Source organism: Episyrphus balteatus, chromosome 1, assembly GCF_945859705.1.
Source record: "Episyrphus balteatus chromosome 1, idEpiBalt1.1, whole genome shotgun sequence".
In the NCBI taxonomy this organism is placed as follows: domain Eukaryota; kingdom Metazoa; phylum Arthropoda; class Insecta; order Diptera; family Syrphidae; genus Episyrphus; species Episyrphus balteatus.
The window spans coordinates 4133888-4158128 of NC_079134.1; the positions used below are offsets into that span (position 1 = coordinate 4133888).

Sequence of the window (24241 nt, forward strand, 5' to 3'; positions counted from 1 at the left end):
TCTCTGCACTTGACAAATTGCATTTTTCATTTTGTAACTATAATCAGAAAGTATTAACACTGTAAGCTCTTATATGTAGTAGGGTTAGATTTTGGTTTTCTTTAGAATATAAAATCCTAATGCTGCAGTGGGTAACCTAAATCCAATCTCTTGACCGCAATCGAATTTCAATTAAGTTTATTCAATTAACAAAACTACAAAACTATACTACACCTACTTACAGATTTGAATTGCAGCTTACTTCATCAAATCCTTTGACAGTATAAAAGCACTCACTCATACTTAACTAAAATGTCAAAACTATTCACCTCAATTGCATGTTCCATGTCAATCAAAAACGATGATGATTAAATTCGTGTTGGTGTTTCCCAGAGAACAGCACAGCACACAGACACATGCAGATGATTTGGTTTATGAAATAATATTTCTTCATCTGTAAAATGTCCTTTTTGCTCATATCAAGTCTATACACATTATCTCATCAAAATTCCATTTACAAATTTTCACATTTACATAAATATATGTCATATCCAACTCCCAACCTTTCTTCTGTGTATATCATATTGATATAAACTATCATCGATTGTATAATATTTGAACTTGAATAACCCCAACCATACGCTAACGCTTCAATTAATTCCACAGAATTGTGGCAGCTGCGTTTATTGCCGCCGATGTGGACCTTTGTAATGATGCTTTGGAGGAGATTTTTGGCCGCCGTCATGGGTGAGTATACCTACCTTCTACCTACCTTAGGCTCTTAACCTTCCCCCACATCACTCAAAATCTGAATTGACTCTCATAAAATAACCCTCAGCTGTGACCGCAACACAACCTTCTGTTTGCTGACTGAAACGAAGCCATCCACGACACGTGATGGCTACACATGCATTTGCAAGGACTCCTACTATCTACCCAACTCAACCCTGCAAGGTTTTACTGCCGATAAGGTGGAAAACTCTGACTACGACAATTTCTCGTGCATCCCTTGTCCCGGTGGCTGCACCGCATGCGACCAAAAGGGTGTTTGCTTGTTCGGCGAGCCCCAAGAGACAATATCGATGGAGAATCTGTTGCGCATTACTGTTGGATCCATGTTGGGCTCCTGTATACTATGCTGCCTCGTGTTAGCGGTTGCAGTCTTCCAACACAGGAAATGCAAGGTATGTTTTTTACTATATAAAAAATGTATGCATGTATGTGTGCTCATATTGCAATGTCATCTCGTTGCTTTTTGCTCATATTGGCAATATTAAATATCTCGTTTGGCTTCCTTTATTACTTCCAGGCTATTGCGTCAGGAATGTGGACCGTGTTGGAAACTATACTTCTAGGAATCATTCTGCTCTATGCATCGGTAAGTTTCATTTATGATAGAAGTGGATGGTGTTGGGGGGGGGGATTAATCATTTTTTGTTTCTGCTTCTTCTTAAAGAAAAAAACAAAAAATCAATCTTTGATCGAAGCACACACTTAGATGGTGGATTGGTGGCTAAAAGGGATGACAGAACGATGAAAAAACATTCTCACTATGAGGTTGATGGGGTACTTAAAGTGGTGGTTTTATGATAGATAGACACAAAACATAAAAATTTAAGATACCGACATCAATTGAAATAGCGCTTCCTTAGAGTTTCCTTACACATAGATGCAGAAAATAGTACTAAAAAATTCATTGTTTTGTCTTAAAATTAAATTAAATTGTTAATAGTTCCTACGTTATTCGCTTTGCATAGCTTCCGTAGCTGATAAAAACTGATTAAGACTGCAATGTGTATGCAAACGAATCGATATCGCAATAGTTCTAAAGAGAATTACTAATAACAAAGATCATATAACAAGCTGTTGTTATACACTATGATCTTTGCTAATATACTGTGCAACGACGCAAAACGTTTTGACTCGGAAATTCTAGAGACATGTTAGGGTTTGTCAAAGTGCTCAACTATGGAATTTTCAAATGTAATAGCTTTTAAAAGTTGCATGCACAAAATTTGGATTTTTAGAGATGTTTGAAATAATTATGTTGTTTCTAATTGTTTGGATACAAAAAAAAAAATAATATTAAATATTTTTAGACATTCAAACCAATTTTTTTCAAAATTAAACGTTGAAGAACTTTTTTTTTGAATTTTCTGCAATGTTATCAATTCAAAGTTAAAAGCCGAAAAACAGATGATTTTTAAACAAATACATACTTTTCATAAACAATTATAAAAAAAACTTCAGTTTAAAGGAGAAAAAAGAACTAACTGGCTCTACATATTATTTTATAGCGTCTATATTTATTGTACGATTTTAAAAACTGAGTTTTGTCATAAAATTATCTCTAAAAATGTTTTCATATTTGTACTTGTTTCCATACGAAGCAATTGAAAACAAAAATTTAATTTAAGAATGAAATATTATGTAATGAACAAATTTTAAAAAATTTCGAAATCAAGTTATTAACGGTTTTTTAAAACAAAAAATGAAAAAGACATTCGAAAATATATTATAATGGGTAGGAGAATTTTTTTCGACAACATGGCTTATAGCAATGATAAGTTAATAAAAAAATCAAGTATCTCAACGGATTTTTTTCTATGTCGCTAGATTTCAAAATATGATTTTCTGAAAAACATCTTTTTTTAAGGAGCTTTTTTATTTTTAACAGGACTAATAGGTATTAAAAATGTGCATACATGTGCAAAAAGTAAGATTTTAAAATGATATTGGAGTGGAAAACAGGAAAAAGATATTTTTTGTCAAACATTTTTTGACTGTTTCCAACAGTTTTTTATTAATATCTTTTTTATTTTGATAAATACATACATGAAATTTATACAGTAAGGGCGTGTGTGAATTGCGTTAAATAGTTAACCCCGTGTAAAATTTTTGACGCTATTGAGGTGAATAAAAAAATTTCAGCTTTTTTTGCCATGAAACTCCATTTTAATAAAAAAAAAAAAAACAAAACAAAACCATCTGCAAAAAAAATTTAACCTAATTTAACCAGCTCATTAAATTTTTAACAGCTGAAAATTTTTTATTTACCTCAATAGTGTACACGGGGTTACAGAGCCTAAATAGATGACTATAATTTTACAAAATGTTCACCTATTTCAGACATCCTACTAATAATGAGCCATTGACTCAGAAATAGTAAACTTGCTGGCTGCGTTTTTTTTTATTAATACGCAGAATATCTGACAGGATGCATTGAAAAGAGATTGTCTTTAATCTCTCTTTCTGATTGTTCATTAAAAGGATGTCCTTCCAGCTTCCGAGTAATTTTTTTTTTTCTTACTCTTCATACCAATAACAGGGCAGTTAAAAAAAATTCAATGACCGTTTCGATTGTATCTCTTGCTTTTTCGCATGAACTCCTGTTGATCAGTCAGTGCAGGTTGCAATGATGACGAGTTATGCTTGAGGCAACGAACAGGGTACTTTTCTAGTAGAATTTTTACTCTTTTAAAAAAAAAGTCAAAATGCAAAAAAAGTTTATTTTCTCAGTACCTACAGCAGTTGTTATGGTAATGTGATAAAAGTTTGTGTAAAAAATTCGTTTATCGTTAAAACTAAAAAAAATTAAATTTTTTTGCAAAGCATTTAGCATTAAATCTTAAGAAACTTTCCCAAACAAGTAATGCCCCATTCACAATATTGCGAGACGACGAGACGAGAGCGAGACGTTTTTTCTGAACGTTTTCGATTTAAATAAAAATCGTTTTAAAATCGTATGGAAATTCACAATACAGTATTTATCGCTTATAAGAAACACGCTTATAAGAAAACCTCGCTTAAAAGAAACTCAAACAAAAGCACCGTGTACTTTACCATATATTTTAATGTTGAATTATGTGTTTATAAGAAACACGTTTATAAGAAAAACACTGATAAAAGAAACATTTTTCAAACCACAAACTTTCTTGCACACACATAAAGTTAGTTGGATTTAAGAAACTTTCAAAAAAATTACGAAACTAAAAAAACATGAACCCTTAAGAAAAATTCAAAGCAACCTGTGCAAATGTCATTTGAGTTTGACATTATTTGAAGAGAATTTCAGTTCATTGTTTAATTTGTTATTTGTTGTGTTTGTGTTCTTTATATCCTTGCTGTGTTTACCTTTGCTAAAAATGTTGCTCAGCAAAGTACTTTTTAGTGCATCTGAATCCATTCAAAGACATTTTTTCTATTGAGGAAATGGAGTTGAATACAACCAGAACTACTTAGCAGTAGATACTTCAGGCCAAAGGAACACAGCTAATATTTCACTTAAAACTAAATTGATACATTATCCTTGAATAAATTAAATCGGGAAAAAATATAAAAGAAAGAAATCTGTGAAAAATATAAAATAGCTACATTATGTAGTTATATAATTGGATTGAATATTTAGGCGAGGATAAGTTTGTGGTAGGTACTACTGGGTAGGTAGATTTGTATAAGAAACTTGTTTCTTATATCCGTATAAGAAACTTGTTTCTTATATCCGTTCTAAGAATATAAGAAACACTCGGTTATAAGGAACAAATATTGTGCAATTTTTGAGTTTCTTATAAGCGTTATGTACTGTACTGCGATTTTTAATTCTATAAAGTAAACAAAAATAAAAAAAAATAAAAAGTATTTACTGAGAATCGAACTCCGGGCGGAGAAGTTGGGAGGCAATCACCTGAGCTAACTCGAATGTTTTAAATTGAGAAAACTTTTATTCATATGAACTGTCAAGAATATTTTTATATTAAAATTTCATTTTCGAAAAATCGTCGTCTCGTGTCCTTTTTCCAAATTTTCGGAATTTCAACGCAACGAGAATCGGAATATTGTGTATTGTTTCATATATTTTCATTATTTGGAATTTTTTTAAATCGTCAAGGAAAATCTCGTCTCGCTCTCGTCTCGTCGTCTCGCAATATTGTGAATCGGGCATAATTTAAGTGATAAATCGCATGATTTTCAGGTCACTGTGGTGTATGCGTAACATTTGTTCGGCTATAAAAATAATAAATGCAGAAAAGTAAAACACAAATTTGGACTAAATTTACTTGTTATTTGCTTGTTAAAAAAGAGGTTGTCTGTAAAGCCGGTTTACGGACGATGATTTTACGTGATAGTCAGCTATTACATGAAGCCTCAAGAGGCGCGCCTCTTTTCAAAAGTAATGAGTGCAAAAGAGAAAAAAGATGAAACAAAAAATTATCCGACCAGAGAGTCGTGGGTGGGAATTCTGAGACTCTTTTTTGACGTTTCTTTTTCCACTTTTCCTTTTTTCAACATTCTCTTTCATTTCTTTATGCTTCTTGGTGCAATACAACAACAACAAATTTTAAATCAAAAGAGAAATGTCAAATTTGAGTCCTGGACTCAAGAGGCATCGTGTAATAGTACGCGCCTCACAGAATGATTATCAAAAGAAAATTAGAAAAAAGAGTCGCGCCTCTTGAGGCTTCATGTAATAGCTGACATAACGTCGTATAAAAACAGGTTGTGTGCTTTTGTTTGAAATGAGTCAATTGAAGCGTTTATTTATTTCAAACAATCATAATTTACAAGAAAAAGCTAAAAAAAATTACCTTTTTTCTTTTCTCATCACATCCGCACTGCGAAAGTGCGAGAATGGAACGGGAGAAAATGGCGTCACATTTTTGTGGTGGCTGCCATGGTTCATCGATTTATTAGACGTTATCACGTCAAAAAGTGCACACTTTATTCGTTGTATCTTAGAAACGGTTATATTTATGTCGTTTTCGATTAGTTTCACTCAAGGATTCACTCATTCTGAAATCCAATAAAACAGTTTGAATCGCTTCCACTCAATTCTGTTTTTTTTTTGTGTTTGTGAAATTTCAAATGTCAAATAAAAATTTTTTTTTTCTTCCAAACGAAAAAATTATGAAAAATTATAAATCTGAAGACGACGATGAAGAAGAAAATGGTTAAAAAAATATATCATTGCAACAAGGTACCCATTTTAACTTTCTAAATAATTTTAATTGCATTAAATAATAAATTTTTGAATGACAACAAAAAAAGAATGATTGAGTATTTTTTTGTTGACATTTTAGTGTTCATGTATTAGTGCTTCTGATTTTAAATCGAGAAGAGAATTTCGCTTCTGATAAGCATTCTGTCTGTCATTTTTGTGCGAATAAAACACTTTCAGAAGTCTTCTGAATGATTCCGGACGCTTCCGGACTGCCAATCCAAAACGACATTAGAGACACAAAAAATCGAATTATATTTGAAGTTTCATTTTTGTACGAAAAAATTATAATTTTAGTGTCATGTACCAGGAACCAGACCTATCTTTCTATATGTTTTTAGGCACGCTGGATCCGAATTTCAAATCCGTTTGGCCCGGTCCAGTTTTGAGCAGTGGCTGCATTTTGTTTGGATTTTTATGACTTTTTGGAGTTTTTTGCATTTTTCTCAAAACTGAAGGGTGTTCGGACAAAACGGACTTGAAATTCGAATTCAGCGGATCCAAAAACATATAGAAAGATAGGTCTGGTTCCTGGTACATGGAACTTTTTTTTTTGTGTGCCAGGGGATGAAAGCGACATTTCGCGACAGTGCCAGCACACCAAAAAAAAGTTGTATGTATCAGGAACAAGACCTATCTTTTTATAAGTTTTTGGACCCTCCGAATCCGAATTTCAAGTCCGTTTTCCCGGTCACCCTCCAGTTTTGAGAAAAATGTAAAAAAGACCCCAAAAAAGGCAAAAAAAAACTTCCTTTTCTGGGTTTTTTGCATTTTACTCAAATCTGGAGGGTGACAGGGCCAAACGGACTTGAAATTCGGATTCAGCGTGCCTAAAAACATATAGAAAGATAGGTCTGGTCCCTGGTACATGACACTTTTTTTATTTTGTGTGCCGGTGTAATTATTAACAGATGCTCCTAATTTTGCGCTTCTCGAACCACTCTTTTCCGGACAATGAAATATTTGTGTGAACGTTTTTAGTTATGACAAGGTCATTTTCCCTTTATAAAATAACTCAATAATAAAAATCAATTAATTTATAAACTAACTTCCAGAATATTTTCTTTGCTAATGTTTTTTTAATTTTTCCTTTTCTTTTTTAATTTCAATTTTAGGTTGCACTTCACTTTTTCCAAGCATCCACGGAGCGATGTCTTCTCGAGCCCTGGCTACGTGAATTGGGTTTTATTACATGTTACGGTGCTATAATACTAAAGCTTTATAGACATTTGGTAGATTTTCGAACTCGAAAAGCCCATCGTTGGGTTTTGCGAGATGTTGATTTATTAAAATATCTTGGAACAATGGTATTTGCTGTGACTTGTTATATGGCTGCATTCACAGCCTCATCTCTAGACTTAATCGAAACAGCACAATTAGATGGACTGCGCGAAGTGCGAACAAATACTTGCCACCCATTAAAATGGGAATATGTTACACAAATAAGTGAAATTTTAATATTATGTTTTGGATTAAATTTGGCAGTTGCTAGTCGAAATGCAAATACACAATTTAGGGTAAGAATTTAATCTTTACCAATAAAAATAACTTGTGTTAAATGTTTTGAATTTTTTTTATTTTAGGAAAGACAATTTCTTGTTGCATCGTTACTATTAGAGTTTACAGTATCGTCAACTTTTTATATAGCCAGGGTAATTTATCTACCCGAACTTAGTCCTGGAGCAATACTCTTAGCGCTCTTCCTGCGGTCCCAGCTTACAAATACAATCACACTAGGACTGGTTTTTGTGCCAAAAATATGGTATCAGCATAAGCAGGTAAGAGTGTGGTAACAATTGACCTATTTTTTTTTTAATTCTGATCTTTGGTTTGTTTTAATTTGTTTTATTACGTTTTTTTTTATAAGTTTAAGTCCTTGTTAGGACGAGTGTTATAAAAATTAAACTATTTTATTTTCTTCGGATTTTAACGATTTAGTCATTTTTGTAGCATTATACATATACATTTGTAGTTTTTTACACAAACACTATTCACAAATTCACAAATAATAAATTTTAGAAAACTTGAAACCTGTGCTCACAAAACCAATTAGCGTCACTGTCCACTTCTGACACCTAGTAACTATGAATTTAAAAAAAGTCAAAGTGTATTTTGTTAAGAAGGATGTGGGTTAGATTTTTAGTTCTAGTGTTCTAGTAAAAAAAATCTGTAAAGATAATAGAAAACTAATATTCAAATATCACACCTCCATCTTAAAAAAAAAACGTTATTGCTGATTTACAAAACTGGTTAAAGATTTTTAGAGCTCCAAAATGTTCAGTTCTATTTTATGTAAGGAACTCGCAAGCCTGTATTTGCATTATTTTTAACCACAATTGCATCAAAGGAGGAGTCAATATCCAAAACTGGACTGTCAAGCGTTAACTTAAATATTGGCGCTGATCCAGCATATACGGAGGCAGACAAACCCCTTCCAAATGCATTTTTCCCCTTTATGAGGGCGTCTAGATGCCTAAGCCCTTCGTCAAATTTGTGTTAATCAACAACAACAGTTGCGCGTAAACCTTATATTCAAAAAGGATGGAAAAAAGCTTCATTTTTAGCACATGGCAACCCTGACTCCTGCCGAAAAAAGGCAAAAAAGATATGTTTCCTATGAGTAAAGTATTTTTTTCCCAAAGAGTTTGGAAGCCGAAATCGAATATGGTGTCAGGTTTTCGAGTTTTGATAATAGGAATAAAAAAGAAATATGTACAAAAATTGACGCAAAATTTTAAACGGTTTGATAAAATGGCTTAGCAATTTTAGTAATTTACTAAGGAAAAAATCAGTCTGCTTTTTTACTAAGTAACTTTCTAAAATGGATTCAGCATTTTAAGAAATCGTAATAATAATAATTTACTTTTTAAAAGTGTATTAGCAATTTCAAAAGGGAAGAATATGTTCGATAAGAAAACACGAAAAAAAAGTACTCGAGCCAATAAAACAGTCTACACACAACTCATGTTTCTAGATCAAATGAAAAGGCTTGTGAAACACTAAAACACATTGAAACCAATTTTTCTTTAAATGACTAAATTATTAAAAGTCGGTTGAAAATGAAATAATGTGTAAATATTAAATATACACAATGAAAAAAAAAACTAAATTTAAATGAAAAAATCTAAAATCTAAGTTATACGTACAATATTTTGAAATGGAAACGATTTTTGTAGCAAACCATCAACTTTATGTTTTATTATGTTTTAAAATTTTTTAATAAAAATATAATTTAATTAAGTATTTTGAATTAAAAAAAAAATAAACAACAAAAAAGAGAATTTGACGAGCTATGAAGTTGCTGCAAGTAAACATTTTTATTAAAACATAAATTTTGTTGTATTCCTTGACTGCATACTTATTATACCTACTTTGAGATTATTTTTTATTTGATAATTTGATAATTTTTAATTTTTGTATCATATTTGGTTATCCCTCCAATTTTATTTTTATAATCAGAATTAAAGCTTGTCTCATCTCTTAGTTGTAAAATCTTGTTACATATTTGCATGTATCCTAATATCTTTAACTCATTGTATATAGCATAAATAAATCATTTTTAAATAAATTATGTATTATTATTATTAATGAGTTCGTAAAAGTTGATTTTTTTGTTTTAAGTTTCTCAGTAGTGTATACTTCTCATTCAATAATATACTATATTATTACTTAGGTACATTAAATTTTAATTTTACTGATACTTAAGAAGACATAAACCTTTCAGAAAAAAAAATTTACAAAAGTTAAGTAATATGAATCATTCGGAGGAACTTTTTTTTAGATATCAAAGAGGAAAACATTAGGTTTTAAAAAAGTTTTATATGTCTTTTTCATACTTTAAGTTGGCGTACCCTTGTTATGATGGTAGCATTGTTGTATTTTAAAGGCTAGTATAAGCTTGCCCGGAGATTTTATTAAAATAAGTCATTTTAAAATAAAATGATGGTTTAAAAATCCAATCTTTTTAAAGCAATAAGATTTCATATTAAAATAAATGGTATCCGTTTAAATTCTCTTAAATTTAAAATGAACTTCATTACATTTAAATAAGAATTTTCTTTAAAAAAAGATTTCTTATTGTAGTATCTGAACAAATTAATAATACAGTTGCGAACAATAAGCTACAGTAGAAATCGAAAAATAAAAATGACTTTTAATTAAGCTTCAAAAAAATGCGGTCGTATTTTATTTATATCAAAAATAAGCAAACATTACACCTATCAATTCTATTTGATTTTAAAAGATTGTTTAAAAAAAAGGAATCATTTAAAGTTAATGTGAAAATATTCTAAATACATAAGTGTAAGGTAATTAACTTTATTTGTCAGATGTATAGTATATTCTTTGTGCGATAATGCGGAAAGTTTTTATTAGTGAAGTAAACGGTTTTACTCGTGGAAATTAAAGTTGTAAAAAAGTTTAAGCTTAAAAACGTTAAATCTTCAGCTTATTATTTTACTTATTTGTTTAACAGTAAAAAGTCTCATTTTTTATAGAATCCTTAAGAGAAAAATTGAAAAGCATAAAATAACAAATTCGATGCTTAATGATCAGAAAGAACATAATATAATATAGAACTTAGTGGCAGAAAGGAGGAGATATCGTTGAAACTTGTCTCATGTTATAGCACAGGTGGCTTCAGTTAAGCTGGCGATTTAGACAAAACTTCTGAGCCGACCATTTTGCTCGAACCCACGATATGTCGGCTCTGAAGCCAAGTACCTATACCTCTGTGCCATGGCCACCTGCAAAACGTATTATATTTACTTTTTTTTTAATGGGAACCCACTTTGAATTAAAATGTTTTCACATATAAATAAAAAGATTTTCTTATTAAATTAAATAGATTCTTTTAAATTAAAAAAATTCAAGAAATTAAACAAATTTATCCATTTGTTATGGAGTAGGACCATTTTTTGGATAAACGAAACAATATTACTGCAAAGTTTTACGTCGGACGCCGAGGATAATATACATTTCCAATGGAAAAAATTTAATAGCAGAACTGGAAAACCCAAAGAGATTGGAATTTTATGAGCTTTAAGGCCATTTGAAACGCATTTTTTCTAAAACTTAAAATCAACAAAGACTGTAAAAATCGGGTATTTCTTGAAACTTTTTGCATTGTTGTACAATGTTGCGTTCCACTTTCGTTTCCGACAAATTGACGTTCACTGCAACAATTATAAAAGATTGTGGCAAAAGTCAGATCTACCAGATTTAACACTCCCCCTCGGAGCTATTCTCGCACATTTCCAACTCAATTTTGTATGATAGGGAAAAAAGCCGAAATATATTGATCTTAAAATTTTTAGAATTCTTGTCGAAGGACCACTGAGATGATAAAGGGCGTAAAATCTCGCGAAATTCGGTGTTTTAAATTTTTAACATCGAAGATGTAACCAAATCATCAAACTTTTAACACTGAAGATGGAAGCAATTAATCAAATTTTAATTGCAACGATTTTAAGATAAAACAAAAGTTAATAATTTCTAGGCACATTCCCATAACCCATCTACCCCTTGTTCCCCCTTTTTGAAATTATTTCAATTTCTGCATCTAAGCAACTTAAAATTTAAAATAGTTCATGTCCCTGAATTTTTGTCTAATTTGAATGTCTTAAGAGTTGAAGTGATTTTGCCAGAACCGTGATACCTAAGTAGGAATAATATCACAATTTCCAAAAAATGGGGTAGAAGTTGATCGTTGGGTAGCTAAAACCTAGATGAACTTCAAAAAAATTTGTCACCTTATTTTGAGACGACGAACATTTATATTTCCCGATTTTATGCTTAGCTTCTGCATGTGTACCTTTTTAAAGTATTTAGTTTTTTTTATAATTTGTGTGATTATCCTTTATTTGTCATCATCTAACTGCTTTGTAAATAGGAAAATACAAAAATCTGTTTCCTAATTTCATACTTCTATTATACTACCTATATTTTATATATGGCATAGCAAAATACTTCATTTCAAAACTGATGTGATAATTCTATAGATAACTTTTTTTTTTTTTAATTTAATAGTAGAAAAGTTCTAAAAGATAAATGTTAGGAATTTCTTCAACACATTTCTCTTTATATATCCTTGGTTTTTTTATACTTTACTTATTATATCCCCTTCAAATTAATTATTTTTTGATTACATTTTCCAAATCAAATAAAATATAAAAATATAAAAAAAAAAAATACAAAAGAAAAAAAAACACACACAAAACATCTCCACCCATGCACGAAACATCCACATCCACTCTCTGCCGTCACACCAATCAATATAAATAGATACTCGTAGTAGATATACCTTCTTCAAAAACCATCACCAAACACATTTAGACAATTTTCATTTACACAGCTGAAAACAAAAAGAATCCCGAGGAGGGTTGTGGTTCTCCTCTGACTTTGCAGAAAAACAAAAAAAAAAAAAAACTTCAACAAGAAAAAAATATAAAAGCTTATACTCGTACCTAATGAAAAATGAAATTTAAAAAGTTTTCAACTAATTAGGAAGAAAGAGAAAAACAAAATTAAATTCATCCGGCATCAAGAAAACCGCAACCCTCTTTTCTATATCCTCGGTTTTTTTCGTATTCATTTTTTTGTTTCAACTTCCATTTCTACCCTTAAAAAAAAATATGAGTTTGGGTTTCCTTTTTTGGTCCTGTGTTTTGTTTTTACTTTGATTTATTTTGGAACCCACCTAAACTTCCCTAAACCCAACCCTGGCCCCCTCAATTGTTTTTCGTTTACCTTCTGTCTGTGTGGTTTGCGGTGTTCGTTGCATCTTCATAGCTTGCAGGTACGTTCCCTTGCCCATGATCTATCATTACGCTTACCTGTGGATGCTTTCAAGGGTTCCCATGATACTGGACATCACCTGGGTGGTGGTTACGCCGGTCTCTGCCTGGGCGATCCAGACATCGGAGAGCTAACTATATCCGAAATGAGCCCCGAAGATATCCGAGCTGAACTTAAAAGGTTTGCACAACACTCTTCTCATGAATAAATTAGAAATATATTTCATCATCTCTCCCAAACAGACTGTATACACAACTTGAAATTTTAAAGAATAAAACTCTGCGGCAGGACAATCCGCATATAAGCAAAAGACGTGGTGGACGAAAAGCTGGACACCGACGATTTTCATTACAGGTAAGGCCTCTTCGCCAAAAAGCCAACAAACTTTTCCATACAAATTTTTTATCTTAAGATATACAAGTTTAAAGGTTAAAGTTCGAAATACATAATCATATTTATAAGTTTAGTTTTTTAATGAGATTAAATTTTTGGCTTTGTTCAAACTTTGTTGTTTCGTTAAATTTTTTTAGACTTAATTCTTTAATTTTTTTATTTATCTCTTAAAATAGAAAAATAAATTAATTATTATTAATTTGTTGCCAAGAATATATAAGAATTATTATAAACTACCGCCATATTTTATTGGAAAAGCTTTTTGTTTAAAGAAAAAAAAAAATTTGAATTTTAATTTTGGGTTAATTGTTAAATTTAAAAAAATTTTTAATGTTTATTGCAACACTTTTAGAAGAAAGGAAGTAAGGATAAGGTAAGAGTATTTCAGCTGATGAGTTGAGTATAGTATCGTTGGGTTTTTTTTCTGGCTGCAATGCTTTTATATAATTTTTTTTTATAATATTAATAAAGTTTTATTAATTTTTTTTTTAAGTAAACTAAGAATCACCAAATCTGTAAAAATTTTATTAAGTAATTGGTAGAAAAAAAAATAAAAGTGTGTGTTGAATTTTTTTTTTTTCTGAGTCCTCCAAGTATGAAAAATTGTTCCTGATGCACACCAGCCTTATGAATCATTGAAACGAGGCTATCTATACTGAGAAAGAAATTCGTTAATTTTTGAAGTTATACTTCTTATGGGAGGGTGGGTATGAAAATTTACTTTTTGACAAGAATGTCAAAGGGATTATGACGCGATCACCCTGGGTAGCAGGGCTGTCGTTTCACCTTTAGAGTAGGCAGTACTTTAGTATTTAAAAATGCAGTACGCCGTAGTACGGCAAACATAAAACACACAACACGTTGCAAGTTACATGTTTCATGTGGCAAGTCGTATGTGGCAAGTTGCATGTGGCAAGTTGTATGTGGCAAGTTGCGTGTGGCAAGTTGCATGTGGCAAGTTGCGTGTGGCAAGTTGCATGTGGTAATTTCCATGTGGCAAGTTGCCAGGGTTGCAAAAAGCTCACATTTCAGCTCAGCTCAAATTTGAGCTAGGTACCATAGCTAAGCTCATTTGAGCTGAGCTGAAAGTGAGCTGAGCTGAAAGTGAGCGCCCCAACTTCCAACGCCTATATCTCGGAATTTTGAAGAAAATGAAAAAAAAATTTTTGATGCCAAAAGGTAGCGAGGACTCTAACCTACATTTGGGTACAACTCCCATCCCTGTAGATGCACGCGTTCTCAAACCGGGTGAACTTAAAGGTAAAAAAAAAGTTAAGCCCGATTCTGAAAAAATAGGCATGATGTGGCGGTTTAACATGGAAGATGATTTTTTAAAAATCTGACAATGTGCAAAGCGTAGTCCCATGACACAAGCTATCATTTGGCATCACTCCCAAAAATTGCTCTCAAGCGGTTTAGCTTCCAGGAGCGTTCAAAGATTCGGGGATTTTTCGAAAAAAATTTTACCCCAACTTTCAAACGCGATTTTCTCGGAATTTTGAAAAAAGTCGAAAAACCGGATTATACCACTATCGGCTAGCTGAGAATATAAGCTTTCATATGGCACCACTCCCCTGTCTCTAGATCAAAGCGTTCCAACGCCTATATCGCGGAATTTTGAAGAAAATGAAAATAAAATTTTTGATGCCAAAAGATAGCGGGGACTCTAACGTACATTTGGGTACAACTCCCATTCCTGTAGGTCCACGCGTTCTCAAACCGGGAGAACTTAAAAGTAAAAAAAAAAAATAGGCACGATTCTGAAAAAATAGGCATGATGTGGCGGTTTAACATGGAAGATGATTTTTTAAAAATCTGACAATGTGCAAAGCGTAGTCCCATGACACAAGCTATCATTTGGCATCACTCCCAAAAATTGCTCTCAAGCGGTTTAGCTTCCAGGAGCGTTCAAAGATTCGGGGATTTTTCGAAAAAAATTTTACCCCAACTTTCAAACGCGATTTTCTCGGAATTTTGAAAAAAATCGAAAAACCGGATTATACCACTATCGGCTAGCTGAGAATATAAGCTTTCATATGGCACCACTCCCCTGTCTCTAGATCAAAGCGTTCCAACGCCTATATCGCGGAATTTTGAAGAAAATGAAAATAAAATTTTTGATGCCAAAAGATAGCGGGGACTCTAACCTACATTTGGGTACAACTCCCATTCCTGTAGGTCCACGCGTTCTCAAACCGGGAGAACTTAAAAGTAAAAAAAAAATAGGCGCGATTCTGAAAAAAAAGGCATGATGTGGTGGTTTAACATGGAAGGCGATTTTTTAAAAATCTGATAATGTGCAAAGCGTACCCCATGACACAAGCTATCATTTGGCATCACTCCCAAAAATTGCTCTAAAGCGGTTTAGCTTCCAGGAGCGTTTAAAGATTCGGGGATTTTTCGAAAAAAAAATTTACCCCAACTTTCAAAACCGATTTTGTCGGAATTTTGAAAAAAGTCGAAAAACCGGATTCTACCGGAATTTTTTTTTTATGATAAAAAGAGAAATATTTTACTAAAAAAATAGAAATATATTTACTATCAAAAACACCAAGAGAAAAGATCACGAAAAATTATCTGTCTTATTTATAAAAATATCTATGTGTTAAAATAATTCCATTAATAACTAGAACCAAACATCTTAAGCTATGGTGTTTTATAAAAGTTTAAAATATCTTCATATTTCATTATACTTTCCAAATAAAAATCAATGTATCCTCTCACCCATCACAGCTCAGCTCAGCTCACTTTACCTTAGCTCACATAACAGCTCAGCTCAAATGAGTTAACCATATATAGTACGTTCTGAACCGCACAACATGAGTAAAGTTCACAGATTAAATTGAAAACTACACAGAGAAAAATAGACCACATAAAATAGAACAAAAACAATAAGATTTCTCTATGGTTTTCATCCAAGAAGGAAACCTTATTAAAACAATCGGGTTTTCCTTATTGTTTTAAAATCTGCAAAAAAATAAAAAAAACGATGACCAGGCTGGGAATCGAACTGGAGACTTCAAATCATTAGTCGCCCACCTTACCACCTGAACCAACCTGCCATGAAAATATTGATCGCGATTTTTGTTCTAGTGCTAAGTTGCAAAAAAAATCAACTTTTCAGTCAAATTTTAATAAGATTTTCTCTATAAAAATAATAAGAAATCACCTTAAAAAAACCTTATTAATCGTTGATTTTAATAAGATTTCCTTATGAAATGTATGGACGGTAAAACAATATGGCAATCTGTTAGTTTTTAGCGGGTCATATTTTTCTCTGTGTACATGGACGCAAGGAGGATGAAAGAATTAATTTATTGTTCACTTGATAAAAATGTAAAAAACGAAGTGTGGATTAATTAATTTAATAATAGAAATTAAAAATATCAAATGAAATTCATTTATATATGTATACTGAATGAGAAGTATAACTTCAGTCGAGTGTACATGTGTACACACACTCTTTTTTTACTTATGAGAGAATGAATTTAGAATTTATTTAAAACGTATTTCACCATGAATTTTGTGTTAAGTATATAATTTTAAGAACCTTTATAACTTCTATATTGATGCCAACCACATTTTCCAAAATGGATCAATGAAATAGCATGAAGAAATTTTATTAACTAACTCATTCTTAATACAAACAATTGTCGGGTTTCTGCGCTGACAACATTTATTCTATCAAAAATTTAACCCAAATTCACACACGGCCTTAATCCAAAAATCCAAGTCACAAATAGGAATTTTCTTCAAAACCATTAATCATGTTATAACTACAAAAAATTGGAATAACATAATTAAAAAAATACATAGATGTTAAAATATTTGGCATACAAAAAAAAAAAACAAAAAGAAAAATTTATCGATGATATAATTCTACGTTAAAAGTACCCAAAAACAGTGTTTTTTTCCTGCCTATATTAACTAATTTCAAAAACGTGACGTAGCAGTGAAATTTTAACTCCGGATTCGGAATAGGTACCTATACAAAAATAAAAAATAAAAGTATGGTTTGGTTTAAACTCTATTTTCGTTGCAGAGCCGTTTAAGTAAAGCCTAAAACCGTTTCTATAAAACTTACTAATGGTTAGCAAAATATTACTTTAAATATCGGCTAAAATATTTGCAAATATCTTCTTTTGGACATTCTATAACTAACTTAACTTAAAATATTTATTAAAATCTTGAGACCAAAATTAAGATAAATAATACGATAGCTCCAGTTATAGCCCAGTTTATTTTAACGTGTTATGTATCGCCTATAAGGCCCATTTTATTCACTCTCCATTATATTTAAAGGCTCCATTAAAAATTATAAAACTGTCAAATCGCATACAAGTTTTAAAATTTCCCTTTTTTAATGGAGACTTTAAATTTAATGGAGTATGAATAAATTGGACCTAAGAGCAAAATTATCACCGAAAACTCCTTAAATATGGTACAGTGATATGATTCAAAACTAAAACAGTTCATTAAAATCTTTAAAGAAATATGTGCTTACAGGTGATTTTTGAAGAAAGAAGGAAAGTTTGCAAACAGCCACCTTGAGATTGAAATGAATTGATTTAGGCCCAATTTATTCACACTCCATTAAACTTAAAGTCCCCATTAAAAACGGGAAATTTTAAAATTTCTATGGGATTTGACAAATTTTCAATTTTTAATGGCGACTTTAAATTTAATGGAGAGTTTTTCTAGAGCTTTTGGAGGATTCCCTAAAATGGAAATTTAAATTTCATTTTTGTAATCAAAATTAACAGTACCTGTCATATGACCATTGAGGAAAATTTAGTTTTTCTCAAAAAATGGATCTTTTTTTTTAATGCAGATGGTATATACCAGTCATGGAACCATTTTCCTGATTTGTGACTTTCTTTTAATTAGATTTTAACAAAAAAATCTGTACCGAATCGTTTAAGAAGTCAAGATGGTTCAAGAAACCCATTTTTATTTTTTTTTAAATTATTTAAATTTTTTTATGAAAAATCAAATTTTGAAAAATTTTCTGAAATTCTGTTCACAAATTCAAATGTGTCAAGTACAGTTTTTTTTTTTAGATTGAAATACCAACATCTCTCTTTAATTTGCATTTATAATACCAATGCAAAATTACTTTTTGGTATGCATTTTGTGCATTTTGTTTGCCGTTCAAAATTAGTTTGAACAACTTGAGATCTGTGATTGAAACCTCAAAAAAAAATCAAAATTAGTTTGAACAAAAAAAAACCAGAATTTTTCTATTAATATGGGTTTGATTAGGGAGCGGGTCATAATTCTGCTTGTCAAAATTCTGTACGACAAAATTCTGTGGGGTCAAAATACTGTAATACCATAATTCTGTACGTCATTATACTGTAAATACAAAATTCTGTACGTCAAAATACTGTATCAACAAAATACTGACATGTAAAATTCTGTTTTGTAAAATTCTGTACGGCAAAATACTGTATATCAAAATTCTGTAAAAATGCTGTAAAAAAATATCGTTTTGATAATGTAAAAAAGTGCGCGCGCACTTTTTTACATTATCAAAACGATATTTTTTTACAGCATTTTTACAGAATTTTGATTTACAGAATTTTGATGTACAGAATTTTGAAATACAGTATTTTGACCAACCAGAATTTTGCTATACAGAATTTTGACTTTCAGAATTTTGTTCCTACAGCATTTTGCACATACAGAATTTTGACATACGTATTTTGGCATACAGTATTTTGAATACAGAATTTTGCAACATACAGAATTTCGACCCCAAACCCGTTTGATTACAATCTCATTGGACTTACTCTTTTCTTTTCGATTTTCATCAAATACAAATTTTAAATCCCATAGTTCTAGCTTTGACATTATGCCATATGGAAGTTAAAAGAGAAACGAACATTAAAAAAAAATTCCAAATGGGTTAATTTTTGGTTACAACGTTAGCAATTAGTTTTCAGACTGTAAATTTAAATGGTCATTCTGGTGTATGTGTAACTTTTTTTTAAACAAACTCTTTCGCAAGCAATTTTTCTATGCTTTGAAGTGATCCGTGGCCAACGCCTTTTTAACATTCATTCATTTTTTTTCAGATTTAATAAAATTGTAATCCGATATTAACAAGGACTTTTATTTTTCTCACTGCAACTGACAACTAGGATGCAAGAAAAAATGTATTTTGCTAAGCAAATGTGGAAACCAGTTGACTTTTGTGAACCATCTTCATCGTAATTCCCCTTCATTTTTATACATATAATTTAAAATTTTAAATTGTATTTGAAGTTAAAACTCTTGGATTATTGGGTGATATTTTTTTCTATAACAAAGACTGCATGCATAATTGATCTCCCCTATTTAATATTAAGTTTGACGTTAAAAAGGCCAAGCAAAATAAACGTTTTTACTAATATTCTGTAAAAGCTTTATTTACTAAAGATGAGAAATAGACCATAACACACAAACCTAGGAATTTTGAAATCATAGTTGATTCTAAACAACTGGTTTTCAACGATCATTTGTCGAAATGATAACATAATAATATGAGGGAAATGAAAATTCTATCCTTTAGAAAAATATTGTTCCATTAATAAAAAAAAAAAAACATTTTGTTAAACATTAAGAAACCATTAAAATATAGTTATAAGTCAATCTTTTGTTATTTACCTATGTCTAATCAACCTTCCTAACGAACGAAGATAGCCTCTTCAAAGAAACAACTCACGCTGCAATTTAAAGGACACCAATCATTGTCTATAGTAACTTACTTACATTATATAAATAGTTCGCTTGCACTTTGTAGAATTTTTTTAAAAATATATTTTGCATGCTTACAGATGCTTTTCAGCTTCAGCTTAATTTCATTCCAAAAATATTAATTAATAATAAATACGCTTCAACGCTTGCTGCAGTTTTGGCACTTTTTTAAAAGCACACTCACCGTTAACGGCAAAAAGTCCCGAACTCTATAAATCAATATTAGAACTTTTATTAAAATTTTCCCAAATTCATATATCTTTTCAGGCACTAAGTGCAAAACATCGTAGCAACAAACACCATCAAGATGTCGAAATAACCGAAGCTGAAGCATCTCGAACACCGGAAGATTCTGTTTGTAGTGCCGAAGGACCCACAGATACTTATGCTGAAATTTCTGGATTATCACATTCAATGCTCTCACATTCCATGGTCTCACATTCAATGGTCTCACATTCAACTAAATGAGAATATGTCGTATAAATTTAATGGGAATTGGTATTCCATACAAAAATATAAACAAAAAACAAAAAAAACCTCTAAGTTCCACCTAAAGTTCAGAATAAGTTTAACAAAAAATTATTATTATTGTAATACAGTATACCTAAAGCTTTTTCTTGATTTTGTAAACTTTTTAAACAAAATAAACTCTCCAGCATTATAAATTATTATATACCTACCAATACTTTTACTATTACTTTTAAGTAAAACTATAATAAAAAAGAAAAAACAAAAAAACTTTTATTTAAATGTTATTTTACATCTAATTGCATGTGTATTTAACATTTAAACGTAAAAAAAACATAAAAAACATTGCTAACTTCTTACATATTAAATTTATCATAATCAACGCTATTTAGAGAGAAAAACTAAAAATTATTTAAAAAAAAATGTATTCATTAATTGATTGCTAAGCAAACCAAACTAAAAAAAAAAAAAAAATTAAATGAATAAAAAAAACTATTGAAAATGTATATGTTAATGTATATTAAAAAAATAAATTAAACAAATGTGTAAAAAAAATTCCAGAAATTTTAGAAAAAATATAGTCTTAAGCAAGGATAATAGAAAAATTAATGAGACAAATATATATATGAGACGATTTTGTATGCGTTTGTGCAAAATTCCGCCTGCTCTAAAAAATAAATACAAAATACAAGTTTTTTTTTCTCATTTTTAAATATTTAAAGAATAACTGCCCTACAAATGTCCTTCAAGAATCAAATTCGAGCAATAGAATCAAATATCAAAAATCAAATGAACTTTTTTAAGTCGACAGCTTTTATGTTCACATTACGAAGCTATAATTTATAAATATAAGGAAAGGAATAATTTTTGTTTGATTTTGTATCTTGAAAAAAGAACGTACAAGTCTTCAGTGTAGAAAATTCATTTATTATCATTACATTTTCATAATCTTTGAAAAGATAAACTGATATGCGACCACTCCAATAATAAAACCAATCAGTTAATTTTGATTTGAAAAGTAACAAAAATAACATCAATTCATTTAACACAAAAAGAATTAAAAAATAAATCAACTTTATCAAAGAAGAAAAATCAGATGGGGGTAATATGGACTACCTGATTTCAATGAACAAAAACAAGCTTTTGAAAAGTCATTAAAATTTTTCTTCGTCTTCTTAATTGCTTTTATCATTATTATCCAGTATCAATATCTTCCATTTTATATGATTGGCTCATATGGTTATCTCTGATGATGGTCCATATTACCCGAAGCACTTCGTTTAAAATAAAATCTTCTTTCTAATTTAATGGTTAGGTTAGATTAAAAAAGCAATCATGCGTCTCACTTAAACCTCAGAAGTTCGTATTAAGTTAATCACCCGCAAGTCGAACCCGCAAGTCGAACCCTAATGAATAGGAAGAGACTTTTCCCTAAGGAAGAGAAGACTAAGATCCATTTTTTTCTTCTTTTCTTCATCACTTGCAAGTTTTTTTTTTTAACAATGGAGCTAGAATTATGGAGTTATGATCCCACTTTTCGACACAGAAAAAAAAATTAAAATTTGCTATTTAGAACCTAATGGATCGAAGAACTATTTACGCTAACTAAAAATTAGTACGCCTGAAATATCTGTCAATGTCAATCTAACCCTGGAAAGTCTTAAAAGTCAACTTCATTATGTAAAGCGTGAGAAAATGGTCTGCAAAAGTCATAGTTGCTTTCATTATTTTTAAGCAAAATAAACATTTTTCTTAAGAAATATGTATGTACTAAGTTTATACAAAATATTCCACATACGCCCCAGTGACCCAGTATAAAACATTCCGCATCCGCATGCACCCCAGTGTTTACTGAACGTTATATACATAGATTGTTTAAATTACATCTTGTCAGAAATTATTTATACTCTTTATAGAAATGAAACGGTAATGCTCAAAACTGAGTTGCAAAAAGCAGAAAAAAATTTGTCTCGAACTAAAGTAAACATGTGAGCAGCTTAGTTAAGAAAACTGGAGTGCACTTTAACTTCGTTAATCTTAAACTTTTGAAACATATAATGTATCAATAAATGCCCAATATTTCAGGTACAAAATAAAACAATTCATTTAAACGGCTTTTTTTTAATAATATAAAGTTTAAAAAAAATGCCACTTAAAATTTCAAGACATTTAAATAACTTGGACTCTGATTTTCAAACAAAGATTTTCTTCAATCGATTTCATTTATGAAAGTAAAAAAATAGCAATAAAAAAATATACATTATAACCCCACCTCTTCTTCTGAATGTAAATACTCGAATAAACAACAAAAACTCATAATTTATTTTCTTCCTTCAAAACAATACAAAAAATAATGAATTAAAAAATAAGAAAACCAAAAAAATTAAAATAAAGAAATAGATAAAAACAAACTGTATTGAAATTATTAAATAATAAAAAGCCTTAACCAGAAGAAAATACAGCACGAGCATAGTTTAGTTATAATAGTTAGGAAGTTTCTTGAATCACCAGAATAGCACTATCGAGTCCGAATAGACAAGCAATTTGAAAAAAAAAAAAAAACAAAATATATCTGAAATCATAAATTGAATAATTAAAATTATATTATTTCAAAAAAAGAAATCACAAGAAACGGACAGACGGACGGATTGAAGTTGATGCATTTACGCACATCCATTAATAATAAATTAGTAAAAAAAAAAAAAATAAAACAAAAAAATATTTGTAAAGTATTTTTAAAATATCTTATATGGATATAATATATTATATACATTATTATATGAATATTATATATATATATGAATTATACTAAAGTGTCACAGTTTGAAAAAAAAATAAAAACAAAAAAAAACATGGAGAAAAAAATATTTTAAAAGTGTGATAATCGTATGTAAAAAAAATTATATATTATTATTTAAATACATGAATACAAAATAATGATTATAATATATAACAAAATGTTGTTAAATATAAAAGTAAGAAAATAACAAAAAAAACAAAAACCAACCGTAATGTGGAACAATAAAAAACTTGACATGTAAATATGGTACTTTATGTTTTTTGAGAGTTTTGACTTTTTATTTTCAGAATTCCAAAATCATCAACTATTTTCCATACCGGTGCCAAAAGTCTGTAATAAATACTTAAACATTATAAACCAAGGCCCTAATCGGATTTCTTTTTATTCAAATTAGTTATTTAATTTTTAATAAAAGTTTTCTGAATAATTATTTTGCTGTATAAAGCCTTGTTAAAATTTTAGAAATTAAATGATGATTCAATTTTATACGAATGTATAATTGTTTACATGTCCCCAAGATTATCTTGTGCTTTTAATTTTACTCGTCGAGCTTTGTATCGTAGTAGATAAAATTATTCGTTTATTATTTTAATTTGTTTCGAAACACCAGCGTTGTGGTGTTCTGGATTCATATTTTCGAATTGGAAAAACAAATGTTACTCATAGTCCGGGCGGCCACTGCAGAAACGCTCAACTCATCGAGCTAAAGAAAATTTCAAATGGGAAGTGAAAGAGGGCTATTTGTAGTTACGAAAACCACAGGTCTTCCCTTTCGCATCCTGGCACGATTGGCGCGGTAAAGTGCATTGTGCATCTCATAGACTTAAAAGGCAATATTGGTGTCAAATTAAAGGTGATATTGTCAGCTATCAAAATTCAGAGGTCTTCCGGGCGAAAGTCTGGCAGTTTTGTCATGCAGCCCGTTTTAAGGTTAGAAGCGATGAAAGTGAGTTTTTTCATAAAGTCTTGTGTTTTGGTATTTTGGTGGATGAGTTAAGGAGTTTTTTCACTATAAAATAAAAATATGAGTTATTAGCATTTAAATATAAAACGATGTTTTGGAAAATGCTTGA

The 24241-nt window shown here is 30.3% G+C and overlaps 1 protein-coding gene across 4 annotated transcripts in view; it reads left to right on the top strand.

Annotated features, from left to right (window-relative positions):
* The window catches only part of LOC129914785 (probable G-protein coupled receptor 158), a 101233-nt gene extending 80662 nt beyond the window's left edge, over nucleotides 1-20571 (top strand). The window contains exons 5-13 of one of the 4 annotated variants that reach the window (XM_055994182.1): nucleotides 646-726; nucleotides 818-1163; nucleotides 1289-1357; nucleotides 7090-7491; nucleotides 7558-7752; nucleotides 12771-12949; nucleotides 13012-13123; nucleotides 13515-13535; nucleotides 20168-20571. In XM_055994182.1, the coding sequence (XP_055850157.1) occupies nucleotides 646-726; nucleotides 818-1163; nucleotides 1289-1357; nucleotides 7090-7491; nucleotides 7558-7752; nucleotides 12771-12949; nucleotides 13012-13123; nucleotides 13515-13535; nucleotides 20168-20368 (1606 nt within the window). In that variant the 3' untranslated portion in view covers nucleotides 20369-20571. The remainder of the gene's footprint in view (nucleotides 1-645; nucleotides 727-817; nucleotides 1164-1288; nucleotides 1358-7089; nucleotides 7492-7557; nucleotides 7753-12770; nucleotides 12950-13011; nucleotides 13124-13514; nucleotides 13536-20167) is intronic. The other 3 variants (XM_055994199.1, XM_055994190.1, XM_055994207.1) reach the window with 3 other exon arrangements.
* The last annotated feature ends 3670 nt before the right edge of the window (nucleotides 20572-24241 follow it).